Source organism: Vigna angularis, chromosome 2 (assembly GCF_016808095.1).
Source record: "Vigna angularis cultivar LongXiaoDou No.4 chromosome 2, ASM1680809v1, whole genome shotgun sequence".
Taxonomy (NCBI): Eukaryota; Viridiplantae; Streptophyta; class Magnoliopsida; order Fabales; family Fabaceae; genus Vigna; species Vigna angularis.
In genome coordinates this window covers 19,574,213-19,586,922 of record NC_068971.1, presented here as the reverse complement: position 1 = coordinate 19,586,922, position 12,710 = coordinate 19,574,213, and the positions used below count along the sequence as shown (strand labels likewise).

The 12,710-nt window shown below is 35.2% G+C and overlaps 1 protein-coding gene across 2 annotated transcripts; it reads left to right on the top strand.

Annotated features, from left to right (window-relative positions):
* The first annotated feature begins 5,404 nt into the window (after window positions 1-5,404).
* Window positions 5,405-12,285, top strand: LOC108329600 (poly(A)-specific ribonuclease PARN-like). Of its 2 annotated transcripts, XM_017563885.2 has the most exons (9): window positions 5,405-5,810; window positions 5,898-6,028; window positions 8,314-8,508; window positions 8,589-8,701; window positions 8,830-8,946; window positions 9,024-9,138; window positions 9,226-9,272; window positions 9,342-9,441; window positions 11,606-12,285. In XM_017563885.2, the coding sequence occupies exons 1-9, from the start codon at window positions 5,494-5,496 to the stop codon at window positions 12,256-12,258; spliced, it is 1,788 nt and encodes a 595-aa protein (XP_017419374.1). In that variant the 5' UTR covers window positions 5,405-5,493; the 3' UTR covers window positions 12,259-12,285. The 2 variants fall into 2 exon arrangements, with proteins under 2 accessions (XP_017419374.1, XP_017419373.1); XM_017563884.2 differs by having other exon boundaries at window positions 9,226-9,441.
* The last annotated feature ends 425 nt before the right edge of the window (window positions 12,286-12,710 follow it).

The following is a 12,710-nucleotide window of genomic DNA, read 5'->3' as shown; positions in this document are numbered from 1 at the left end:
TGTGCGAAAAAGTAACTTGAAATTGTGAAGGTAGACCCTAAGTACCGAAACAACTTGTATCAGGAAAAAAAGTCTTTTATCTATGAACAATATTCTTTTTTTATTTATTTTAAGCATAGGTGTAACATCCCAAAATATAGTAATTACCATAGATTAGAATTCATTACAATTAACAGTTAAAACATGCAGTTTTAATACTAAGCGCAAAGATTCCAAAAGTTAACGTTCACACGTACAGAAGTAAAATACCAATACAGCAGTATTTCAAAGTTAAAAGACGAACGGTTTTACACACTTTAACCGATCGTCCAAAAGCTAATCAGAAAACGAAAGCTATAACTAACGAGCGCTCTAGGGCTCGGCTTTAACCTCTACGTCAACCAGATTGGCGTCCCCCAAATTTTCTTCTTCCAGCGCTTCTTCAAGCAACGCCTCCCCGTCTGCTCACATCCACACGGATGATCATTGCATAGACAAGACGAACGTTCAAGGACGAACGACAACACAAGGAAAGAGACACAGGGTAAGCTTAAGTAGTTTAATTCATACAACTCAATTAACAATTTCACATAAGCAATTAACATACGAAACATACAACAATACATCAAAACATAATATAATTCATCCAAACTCTCATAAGACCGACCGTCCGGACTGTATGAATCCATGTAACTACAGGCGTTCTTGCACTTGGGTGGTGTGGTAACTGGAAACACTCTTCAGCTGCCACCCAAGGTTAGCCCTATCAGTCCAAAGTACTCAAGAGGATTAGGGCCTCCTGCCATTCCCACACATGACCTACTCCCCTCTACTTGAGGACGAGCACTCACGGAATATCAGGATGAACAACCATCAGTAATTTTACCATGGTCATACTATACAACTCATCATATTCAAATCAGAGAGACGTTCCTCCTTGGAACGCTCGTTCAAATTTCCAAACTCATAGTTTCATCTCATATATGGTTCGCACATTATATACTTCCCTCAACATCACATTTTCATTCTTAGTTCCACTTCCCTAAAAAGACGAGCGTTCAGACCCCTTCATAATGAGGACGAACGTCATCATGATACCGAGAGACACTCGTTTCTGACAGAAGAAAAACGAACGTCTTTCCGAGAACGAACGTTGTGACCACTTGAATCAACTACATGGACTGACTCTAGAACGATTTAACTGATACTTAGAATAATTTACTTTCAAGGTCATTAGATCGAATCCAAGTGAATAAAACATCATAAAACTTTTAGATATTAAAACGGACACGAATTTATAAAAGGTACTACCCGCCAGTTAATAACCGAACGCGGTAGCGGATATAAAGTTACTGTTTGGACGAACGCTATTTAGCTTTATGGACGAACGCTATTTTCATTCAGAGCGAACGCTATTTAAATTCAGGACGAACGCTACTATCGCTCGTTGTAGTTTACGGAAAGGACGAGCGTTCGGTCTGAGACCGAACGCCACTTAGGACGAACGCTCGATACAAGACCGAGAGCCCATTTGGACGAACGCTCAGTAGATGACCGAACACTAATTAGAACGAACGTTCGATATAAGACCGAGCGTTACGAATCTGAGTTCAATTATTTAAAAATCGCTGGACACCACTAGGATGAGCCGAACGCTCAAACCTAGACTTTCACCAGAGGACGCTCGTTCTTAAGCCGAATCCTTTCCAAATGAAAGAACACTTATTCTAAATCAATTTCCAGGAAAAGCCGAACGGTAGAAGACCGTTCGATGACGAGCGTGCATTATCAAAGTAAGGACTCTTATATTTTACAGATTTTTCATCTACCATAAATTTACATTTTACATGCGATTCATATCTTATAATTTATTCCCACCATAAATCTCATACGTTACAGAATTCATATTATCATACATAACTTACAGAAATCATCCATTTTCCAATTCATATGGTTCAGCCTCAACATACAGTTCATACAATATCACTCATATACAACCAGTACAACAGGGTTCGTTCAATCACAGTAAACATCATGCATTTCATATATTCAGTACAATTCATGCTTTCACACACATTATACAGTATGAATTAAATTACTAAAGCTTCCCTTACCTGGATCAGTAGTGAACGAACGTCCTAACGTGAAAATCCGCGTTCGCCCAACTATCACTTCTATCCTCAGACTACTCGACTCTTGGAACTAAAATCAAACCAGAAATCAACATTTGATTCAGAGACAGAGAATGCATGTAACCATACTTGGTTTTTGCATGAACCCTAATAATGAACAGCTAAAGGACGAACGTACCAGAATTCAAAACTGGAACTTGTTCGGTTTGATGGAAAGCTTACGGCGTCTGGATTGCTCCTATGGTCTCTGAAATTGGATCGGAGAAGAAGAAGGTAAGATATGGTAGAGAGAAGATGGAGGTTCTAGAGAGAAGGCAGAGAATTTGGAAGCAAAAGTTCGGGGAAGAAGATGAAGCATGCAGAGAAATGGGAGAGGGTTTTCCAGAAAAGTAATTTCTCTCCCCACGTAGGACGAACGTCCATTCGCCTGGTGCCACTTGGATTCCACTAACGTTTTCGAACGTTCTAAAGTGACACTTGGCAGCTGCATGCAGAATGAGTGTGAGTGCGTTTTAATTGCACTGCACGTGTGACGAGGGTGCATTAAATGGCGTCAAGAACGAGGGGTGGGGTTCGTTTCTTAATTAAAATTTTTGGACAGGATTTGAGAGTAATAATTACGTGATTTGACAGGTGGCAGTGGTTAAATTTTCAAGACCTCACAATAGGTAATATTGATAGTCAGTCTTGTACAAATGTAGTCCAAATTGAGTTTTCCAAAACACAGAGATCAAGTGCTTCGGGGAGCATTAATTACAAACAATAAACGTACCAAAAGAAAAATAACATTTTTTATTAAATAAGAAAAACTAGCTACTACAAGGAAGTATTTGTTGAAATACATTTAACTCTAATAAGGATAATTACCTACTCATAGTCATTAAAGAAAGAGAAATTTGTGAAGAATACACAAAAGAGATTGTTTAACTATTTTATTCGCTTTTGAATGATAATAAAAAATAATAAAATTAGTTTTATTTTATTATTATATTTATAAAATTAAGTATAAATAATTTTTATAATTTTATTGTAAATAGTTTTTATTTATTTTGTAAATAGTTTTTTAATTAAGAAATTGTTAAATTTAAAAAAAAATACTCTGAAATCGAAAAAAGTGATTAAATTTAAATAAATAGTTATTTAAAAGGTAATGTTAATAAAATAACTATTTTAATTTAAAAAATATTTATAAAATTAAAAAACAAAAGTTAATACCAAATAAAAGTTATTTAAATGGCTACTGTCATATATATATATATATATATATATATATATATATATATATATATTCACAACTTTCTAATTTTTGTATTTTTTCCTTATCTTCCTAACCTCTTCAATTCTTAAGTTTCCAATGCTTTAATATAATATAGGAAAATTATCATTAGCACTCATTTTTCTCTTATTAAACTATTACAATCATATAATATATTTTACAATTTTCACAAGGGTTGTAAGTTTTGGAAAAGGAGAATATTATTATTTTATTTTTTCATTTAAAATTCTAGTATTATTATGTATATTATTAATAAAAGGGGATTTGTGTACACAATTTCTTTTATTTTATGTTTTGAGGAATTCTTTTAAACTTTTACCATATGAGTAACAATTTTTTAATACCAAAATCATCATCTTATTATTTTTACTTTTTAAATAATTGTTTATTTAAATTTTATTATTTTTTAAACTAAAATATTTATATTACTGTTTTATCCTTTTAAATATTTGTTTATTTAAATGAATTGTTTTTAAAATTAGATTAACTACTTACAACAGAAAATAAAAACCATACATGTAAAAAAAAAAAAACATATACTAGTATTATTAAAATAAGGGTTAAATATGTTTTTCGTCCCTTAAGTATCACACGATTTTGGTTTTAGTCCCTATACTCGAAACTTTGATGGTTTTTAGTCATTATAGTTTTGAAACTCTTACTATTAGTCCTTAAAATTGGACGGCGTTATCTTTTGTTAAAAGTAGCAAACGGCGAGGTCACGTTTTATGTCAGCTTTCCTCTTCACTCTTTGCCACGTTAGTTGTGCTTGAGAACTTCGTTCATCTTATTCAGCAAAGCAACCACGGTTTCCCTTTCAGCGCTTTTATCGTTTCCTTGAGCTGAAATCAAAGGATCTAGACACACTCAAGAAGAAAATTACAGAGCCTGACGCGGACCTGCTTTTGCAAAATAAATCTGTAATAGACTCATTTTGCAGGTCTTTTGAGCTTAAAGGACAACCGTTGGTGAGAATGAGTCCTATGATCTTATTTTTTAAACATCGACTATGATATTTGGAACAACCACATCAACTATGATTTACGTTCAAAATGTCTTGTTGTAGAAAAAATCTAGGCGATTATGGGGAGGAAAGAGATCTTCTACAAATGATGTTATTGAAAATGCATCTGTGAAAGTTGAGAAAATCGGGGATCTGACTCCTGCCCAAGATTTTGAAGCCTTTATTTCCTGCAGAGATAGTCCTGATTAGGTGGTAACAACAATCAATGAAATAAAAAATAAAATATTTGACCTGGTGGAGGACTCTCACGAATGTGATAACTATCCTAAAGCATTTAAATGTTTAGTTGTGCTTCGCAAGGATTGCATCCTTTGAGTAGGTAATCATCTCCCTTGAGATGGTTAGGAATTTCGCTATTCAACGTTTAATCATCTCCCTTAATGTTAGGATTTTCTTTTCTTTTTTTATTTTTTTAAATTTATTTTTATACTTCTTTTATTGTTCAATTTTCATTGTCGGGTTTGCAAAGGTTGTATAGTTAGGGTTGGGGTGTGTTTGAAGGAAAGAACAGATTTTGAATCTAGATTTTTGTTGAAAGGTGGAGAATATGAATATGAAAAAGAGTCTCTGATTGCGCTTTTGGTGACGACCACTGTTAGGTTTGGTCTTGGTGAAATTACTCCTTCTGCAGTTGCCAATGTAGCTGCTGGCTTGGATGAAAATAGAGACTCGGAGAGGGAACAGTGGTAGATGTGAAAGAGATGAGAAACCCCAAACACCTGACTCACTATTAGTCACTTTATATAAAAATTTAACACTTTTTAATTTTAAGGACTAATTATAATAATTTCAAAATTAAAAAAATTAAAAATCATCATAATTTCGAATAGAGACTAAAATCAAAATCATGTTATACTAAAACACGAAAAACATGTTTAACCTTTAAAATAAGCAATATTGTTAAAGTAACTTGAGAAGGGGAAGTTTTTGTTATTCGAAACTATTGTTTTCTTTTTCACTATACATAGCTTTATTTTTTTTTATCCTCTCTCAAATTTGTCTTCAGATGGTTAAAAAACGGCAGCTGTGGTAACGCGCCGCACCTTGAGGGAAAAATCCGAGGCAGAAACGCCGCCGTTTAGATGGCTTCTGTGTTTCAGTTGCGGCGTCGTTCTCTCTGCACGTCGTCCTCGAAATGGAGGGTGAAGCAGGTGACAATTTCCAACTTCGAAGAGTCCCTGCAAGAGCTAAAGACTCACATCTCTTCCTCCGACTATGTCGCCGTATCTATGGCCAAGACCGGCTCTCCGTCGCCACCGTCCTGGCTCCGCCCTCTACCTTTCGACACTGCTCAGACCGCCTACTCCAAGGCCCGCCGCGCCGCCCACCGCTTCCAGCTCCTCCACTTTGCAGTATGCCCCTTCTCCGTTTCCAGCTCCGACAAACTCCTCGCTCACCCGTCAGTTCCCGACACTTTCACTTCTTTTTCGTTTTTTGAAAATGCTGGGTCTCCATTTGTTTTGAAGATAACGTTGAAAATTTGCAGTTATAATTTCGTGCTGTTTCCGAGAGACGAATTGAAAATGGGGATGCCTGCTTACAGCTTTTCGTGTCAGACATCGCTTCTCGCCTCCATGGCTCGCCGGGGCTTTGATTTCAATGCTTGCGTTTATAATGGTGAGCTTTTTGTTGCTTTTGTGTGTTCTTCTTGTCCCTGTTCTCTTTTTGGGGTCGCAAAATGGGTAAATCCAATTCCTTTTGCTTGATGGTTTAAAATTAGGAAAAAACCTAGAACATCTTCCCTGAGTGCTTCTGGTGCTGTTCTGTGATCAAAATATAATTTTAGGCCAGGAAAATTTTCAGCACTTTTAGGAAAGAAAAGTGGAAAGAAAAAAACGTGTACTCGTATTCTAAAATGCTTAAGCTAATTTGTCGAAATTTTCTTTGGGAGAAGTTTGTTTAAACATATCCCATGTTTGGAACCTTCAAACTTAGTTTGTCTTGTAAAACCCCTGTTTCGTGGTATGCTTGTTTTCTCTTTTAACTCTGGCAAATTGGAGGAGTGCTAGTGAAATCCTTTTAATACACGTTACCATTGATTAAAATGTACTGGAAACTACAAAATTAGGAGATAGAGTGATTACATGTAGGACCCATTAGAATTTGTAGTTTCCAATATATTTCAGCTGATAACAGAGGGTATGTTTAATGCTCATTTTGGTATAGAGGTAAGAAATTGAGGAAGTGAAAAATGGATAGATGAGAAATGAATGGAAAGAAATGTTGTTTGGATAGAAAGAAAGAATATTTTAGTAATCATAGTTGATTTTATTTATTACTATTTTTTAATTCTTTATTTTATTATAATAATATAAAGAACAAAAGAGTTTAAAAAACTGACCCATAATTGATTATAGTCGATTATGATTTTCAAAAGAACTATATACTCATGGCCAATTCCTTATATTTCTTCTTTGGAATTTTGCATGAAAAGAAAACGGTTAGGATTCTTCCAACAAAACTACAACTTCCTCCCTTTCACCTGCTTTCCTTCCTCCCCTCCCTCGTTAGCTCTAAGAAGCGAAGGTAAAAGATTGTTAGAGAGTACGAAGGTAAAAGATTGTTAGAGAGTGTTAGTCTTTCTATCGCACATTCATATTTGACCTAAAACTATTTTTCAGTTGAAAGCACAAAACGGATTTAAGTTTGCAAACATTACTCTAAATATTTACTTATCTGTTGACTTTTAATGCTAATATTTATTTATGAACTACCGAGGGGAAACTCAACTTTGATTGGAAAGCTGCATAAGCATGAGGAAATACTCCTGAATGGGAAAAAGAAAGAGCTTTTTCTGCCCTAAATATGAAGTAGGGTTTTGGTCATGGTGATTGTTGATTGTCGGAAAGAAAGGAAGGGTATGCTATGAAGTAGGGACTCTTCTAATGTGGTAAATGTGTAAAGAAAGGTTATGCTATGACATGTAAATTGAGGATCTATGGTTCTGTTACTTATTTAGGGATTCAGATTCCAAGCATTTTGATTTTCACATAAGCATGAATTGCCATTGTTGCATGGACATCAGATAGACACTTCTGTTAAGAAGTGGATTTCAAGCCTAACTCAACCTTACAAAACCGGCTTGTAAGGTGAGGTTTGTATCCATTTATATATTCTAAATTGGTTTTATCTCTAGTCGATGCAACACACCCCTCTCACATCGAGGTATATACATCTCGAATGTGAGACTAGACATTAATGGATGGTTCAATAGCGGGTAGAACAATATACCCAACAAACAACAAATATCGCTAGGATGAGCTTTAACTATGGTTCTGATACCATGTTAAGAAGTGGACTTTAAGCCTAATTCAATCCCACAAAACCGACTTGTAAGGTAAGGTTTGCACCCACTTATATGTTCTAAATTGGTCTAACCTAAATTGGTCTTATCTTTAGTCGATGTGGGACTTTCAACAAATTATTGTATGTGCACAAGGTTTTTATTATTAGATAAAATGAGCTATCTTATCTTCATTGTACATTTCCAATTGACTGGCTGTTGAAGTTTGTCGAAATCTCTTTCTGTGGGGAATCTGAATCCCTTATTTTGATATTTTGGTGACCTATGATTGAGGATGAGTCTTAGCATAGATAAACTTGCTTATGTGTTGCTTAGCTTAGAGGTCATGGATTCAAATCCTCTTGTGGGGCTGAGATGGAGTAATTTATATTCCTGCACCTCATTTAGTGTTGGTTGGTGCCACCTGCACTAGGTTGAGCCTTAGCATGGATAAACATGCTTCTGTGTTGCTTAGCTTAGAGAGGTAATGGATTCAAATCCTCTTGCGGGACTAAGACTGAGTAATTTACATTCCCTGCCTCATTTAGTGTTGCTCGGTGCCACTTGCACTAGGTTGCTCTTTTTTTAATTACCTGTTAGTTTTTTATTTGTATGACAGGCATATCATATCTATCTAGAGCTCAAGAGTCAGCAGCTAAAGTTCGTCTTGGAGCTGCTCTCTCTTCTTGTCAAGTGGTGAAATCTTCTTCATCACCAACTGTTGCGGACACAATTTTTGTTGAGAGGATTAGATCACGGATTGAATGTTGGAGAAAGACACGTGAAAGCTCTGGCACAAGCACAGGCAGAGATGGTTAGAAAATCTATAGCAGATTTTTTTACAATAAAGAATTTCTTGTATCTTCTTTTTTTTCTTAAACACATTTTATGCAGAAGAACTTATCAACTCCCTTAGGAATATTGTCCTGGGCAGTGAACTGTTCAGATCAAGACCTTGCATGACTATAGATGTATGCAGTGAACGTCAAGTGCAGCTAATTCTTGAGGTATAGTGAACTAAAGAAGTTTTAATTGTTCTAATCTAAATAAGACAACTATGATCACCTCACCATCAGTTTTTTATTTATTTATTTATTTATTTATTTTTATATGTTTCTTGGCTGTTTATTTGTAGATGTTGTTAGACCACTCAGATGATCTTCTTCCTTTGCTGATCCCTGCAAACAGCGGGACCATACATGCAATACGAATTGTTCTGGCAACTTCAAAAGAAGATAAGGAATCATTGGAGGTAATGAGAAATATCTAACCTTTGTGCTTGCCTCCTAACTGTTTTCCATTTTGAAAATACTTATGGTTTAATTTCAGAGAGAGCTTCAGAATTTTGAAGAGGAGAAAAGCAAGAAAATTCGTGGATTTCGAGAGGTGATCGATTCAATCTCTGCTTCCCAGAAACCTGTTATCTGCTACAATTGCCTTAATGGTGTATCTCTTAAATGAAAATTCTCAACTTAGTTGTAGTTGTCTGGTCTACTTTTTCGTGTTATTAACTTCTCATTTACTTATGCAGACTGTACTCTAATCCATTCAAAATTCATTGCACCACTTCCACTGGAGGTAGATGAATTTTTTAGCTCTTTGCACTCAGTTTTTCCCAATGTACTTGACATAAATTACTTGATGAAGAAACATGGAACCATGAGAAAAATGACCAACATTCCGAGTGCTATATCCTACTTGAATAGTAATTTCTTTGCACCAGTTGATATGGAAATTCCTGACCAAGGTCAGTTACCGCGTCTTGTTGTTCACAACTTTCTATTCTCGTGCGAAACTCAAAATCATGCTTATTACATGCTTTCATACATTAATTCATTTTGTCTTGTTTATTTTGTGCAAAGTCTCATGAACAAGGTAATGGCTTCATACTTTACAAAACTGAATGCTTAGGCTTGTTTATGTTTTCATTTTTTAATTACAAAATTGCTAGTTTTCAATCTGTTTCTTGTTTTCAAAGATTAGTAATAGAAGTATTATTTTTTTTTTCTGTTTCATGTTTATATTTTTAGAAACAGAAACAGATTGAAAGTATAAGGTGGCAATTTATATAATTAACAGAAAATAGGAAATGAAACCAAAAGTTAACCGGCACTAGGGGCTTTTACTTGTATTTTGTTTCTTGTTTTCACTTTTTAGTTATGCAATTATCACCATGTTTTCAATCTTATTTCGTCCTTCAATCCATCTAGAAAACTGCCTGTCAAATAATCTTGCCTTATACCTTTGAAGAACCCCGCATATTGCTCAAATTGTTCAATATACTCTCCCACCTGTCCAATTTGTCTAAGCCCAATCAAAACTTCAAAAGGATTTTGAAGCATTGTTGGTTGGAACCGTTGAATAACCGCCTCTTGAAAGCTTCCCATGTAGGATTCGGATAGCAAGTCTCCCACCACGGGAACCAATTCAGGGCTTTTCCCTCCAAAGCCACCATAACAGCCCTCATCCTCTCCTCTTCATTGACTTCTTTCAACCGGAAATATCTCTCCAACCGGTTAGTCCAGCCATAAGCATCTTCTCCTGCAAAAACAAGAATATCAAGCTTCCTCCATTTTTCCCTAGTTAGTCCTAAACATCCACTTTCATTCCTTTTGTCATTCTTTAGACTGCCTACACTGCCTTCTATGGCAGTAGAAGCACTATCCGCTGTTTATTTATCAGAGGATGTGAAACGTTCCACTAACCCAGTCATCCTTGTAAGCATTTCCTCTGACCTTTGGAACCTACTCTGATTTTCATGTTCCTATTCTTGCACTATGCGCTCCAATCCATCTAATCTTGCCTCCATTCTCGTATTGACCATGCCACATAGACGCCATAGCACCAGGAAAATGGCTTTGAATACCAATGATAGGTAACTAGATTTATTTAAAACTGTAAAGACTTCCAAGACAGGTTCTTGGATGTTCACCAGAAAAACTAGATAGCTTTATTAACAATGAAACAAGCACAGTAATCCAAACTGTTACACGTCCTGGTCTTTCAAGAGGACTAGACTCTCCTTAGCCTTCCCTTTACAAAACTTCCTAAAAAACTACTAAAAACAACTACCTACACAGACTTTATAAAAGTCTGAGACAACAAAACCTACCCACAAACAGTTATAACTGTCTGTCCCTTTTATTTATCCTAATATAAACATTTCCCTTGAACCTATCATTATTACTCTAGGATTTGAGTTCTGTATATGTAAAAGTTGATGTATTGTTTCAAATCAATTAACAAAACTATCTAATATAATCTTGTTTCTGATCAAAAGCTTACTATGACCTAAATTGCTCTATAACCTTCATTCCCACTCATTGTGTTTTTTAGGATTTTGCCACGGGGAAGACAATTGGAGTATTTAAGAAACAGGGAGGGTTGTATTGCTTTAACAACTTGGAAACTAAGAATAGTATTGATAGGCAAACAACTACCTCTTGTCTCTAGCCTTGCACTACTTTTGAGTCATCTCAAATTTGACTTTTCCTCCATCGTCTAGGACATTCGTCCTTTTCTGTTTTAAAGTCTATGTTCCCTTGTTTACCAAAGAGTCTATTGAGTCATTTAAATGTGATGTATGTCAATTTGCAAAGCACCATTGTGCTACATATCCTTCTAGTAATACAAAGATTGTTCATCCTTTTGATTTGGTTCATTCTTATGTTTGGGGGCAGTATCAAGCTCTATTATATCTGGTGCTAAATGATTTGTCACTTTTCATGGATTTTTCTCATGAAAGAAAAATTGAAGTTTTTAATTTATTTGTTAGATTCTTCCGTATGATAAAAGCACAATTTGGAAAGTCAACTAAACGTTTGCATTCTGATAATGGAAGGGAGAATAGAATATGTTTTATTTTCATGACTTGTAAGTCTTATTTTTTTTTCATTTGTTGGTTTACACAGCTACTGTAAAAGAAGGCAAGATTCATGGACTTAATGCATTAAGACTAGGCTATTTATTCATGAAGCTATGCTCTATATTGAAAATTTCCCCAAATGTAACTGATTCTGGCAATAAGCATTTGGATCCAGAGCTTGAAGACTTCACCAATGTATTTCATCCACGGTCACATCCAATCCAAGATTCATCTAATGCCGGGATTGTTGGCGTGTGGACCAATAATGCAAGAAAAATCAGTTGTGAACATTTGGTTTTCTTATGGGGATTCAATCTTGGTATGACAGCCGGCATGCTAAAGAATTTACTTCGTTCATCGCACAATATATTTTCAGGAGAGTTTGATGTTAAATTGGTGGACAAGAGTTGTGCCATTATTGTTTTCTGGCAACCTGGAGTATCAAAACAATTTGTAGACATGATGAATAGTGAAGAAATGAGCGGAGACTTAAAGGAGTTGGTGGCAGATGGTCTGAGGGTAACCAGTTATGAGACCTATGACAGAATATGCAGGCTAGGTTTGTGGGAGATGGATCTTAGCGAGTCACTTGAAAGAGCCTTGGAAAGTTCTTCCTGTCATAAGGAGAGTAATTGTGAGAGAAAATCCTCTGAAATTCATTGGTATAATGACAATGTAATTAACTTGGATGATCTTTAATGTTGTGATGTACTCTTATTATTGAAATCTTGGTTATCTTTCATTGATTTTTTTTGTGTGATGTTGAACTTGTCATTTAGCAAGATGCTCAATCACAGGTATCAAGCTTGCAATTACAATCTTGTTGATCGATGTACAAGGAATTGTATGTATGATGTGGCGTCATGAGAAGATATGAGAAAAATATTGGGGGAAATAGTATTTATATTCCAAAGTGTATAAATAGTCACAATTTAGTTCTTATTAGCAAAAAATAACATTTTTCACAATATCATAAAGACAACAAATGTAAATTTAACACTTCCAAAATTTTGAATCAATCACAATATTCATCAAATAACATAAATAAATTTACAGTCTCAATTTGAAACATTTTGGTGGTTGGATACTCTCATACTCAATCAGAAGTATAATTTAATATTCATAAAATAAATTGCGTGCTCTAGTTAAAA

What these genes read in the sequence shown, in the direction of transcription:
- LOC108329600 (XM_017563884.2), top strand. Translation starts at nt 5,494, where the DNA reads ATGGCTTCTGTGTTTCAGTTGCGGCGTCGTTCTCTCTGCACGTCGTCC. An exon ending in GACAAACTCCTCGCTCACCC is followed by an intron (nt 5,811 to 5,897) that starts GTCAGTTCCCGA and finishes GAAAATTTGCAG; the next exon opens with TTATAATTTCGTGCTGTTTC. An exon ending in CACAAGCACAGGCAGAGATG is followed by an intron (nt 8,509 to 8,588) that starts GTTAGAAAATCT and finishes CATTTTATGCAG; the next exon opens with AAGAACTTATCAACTCCCTT.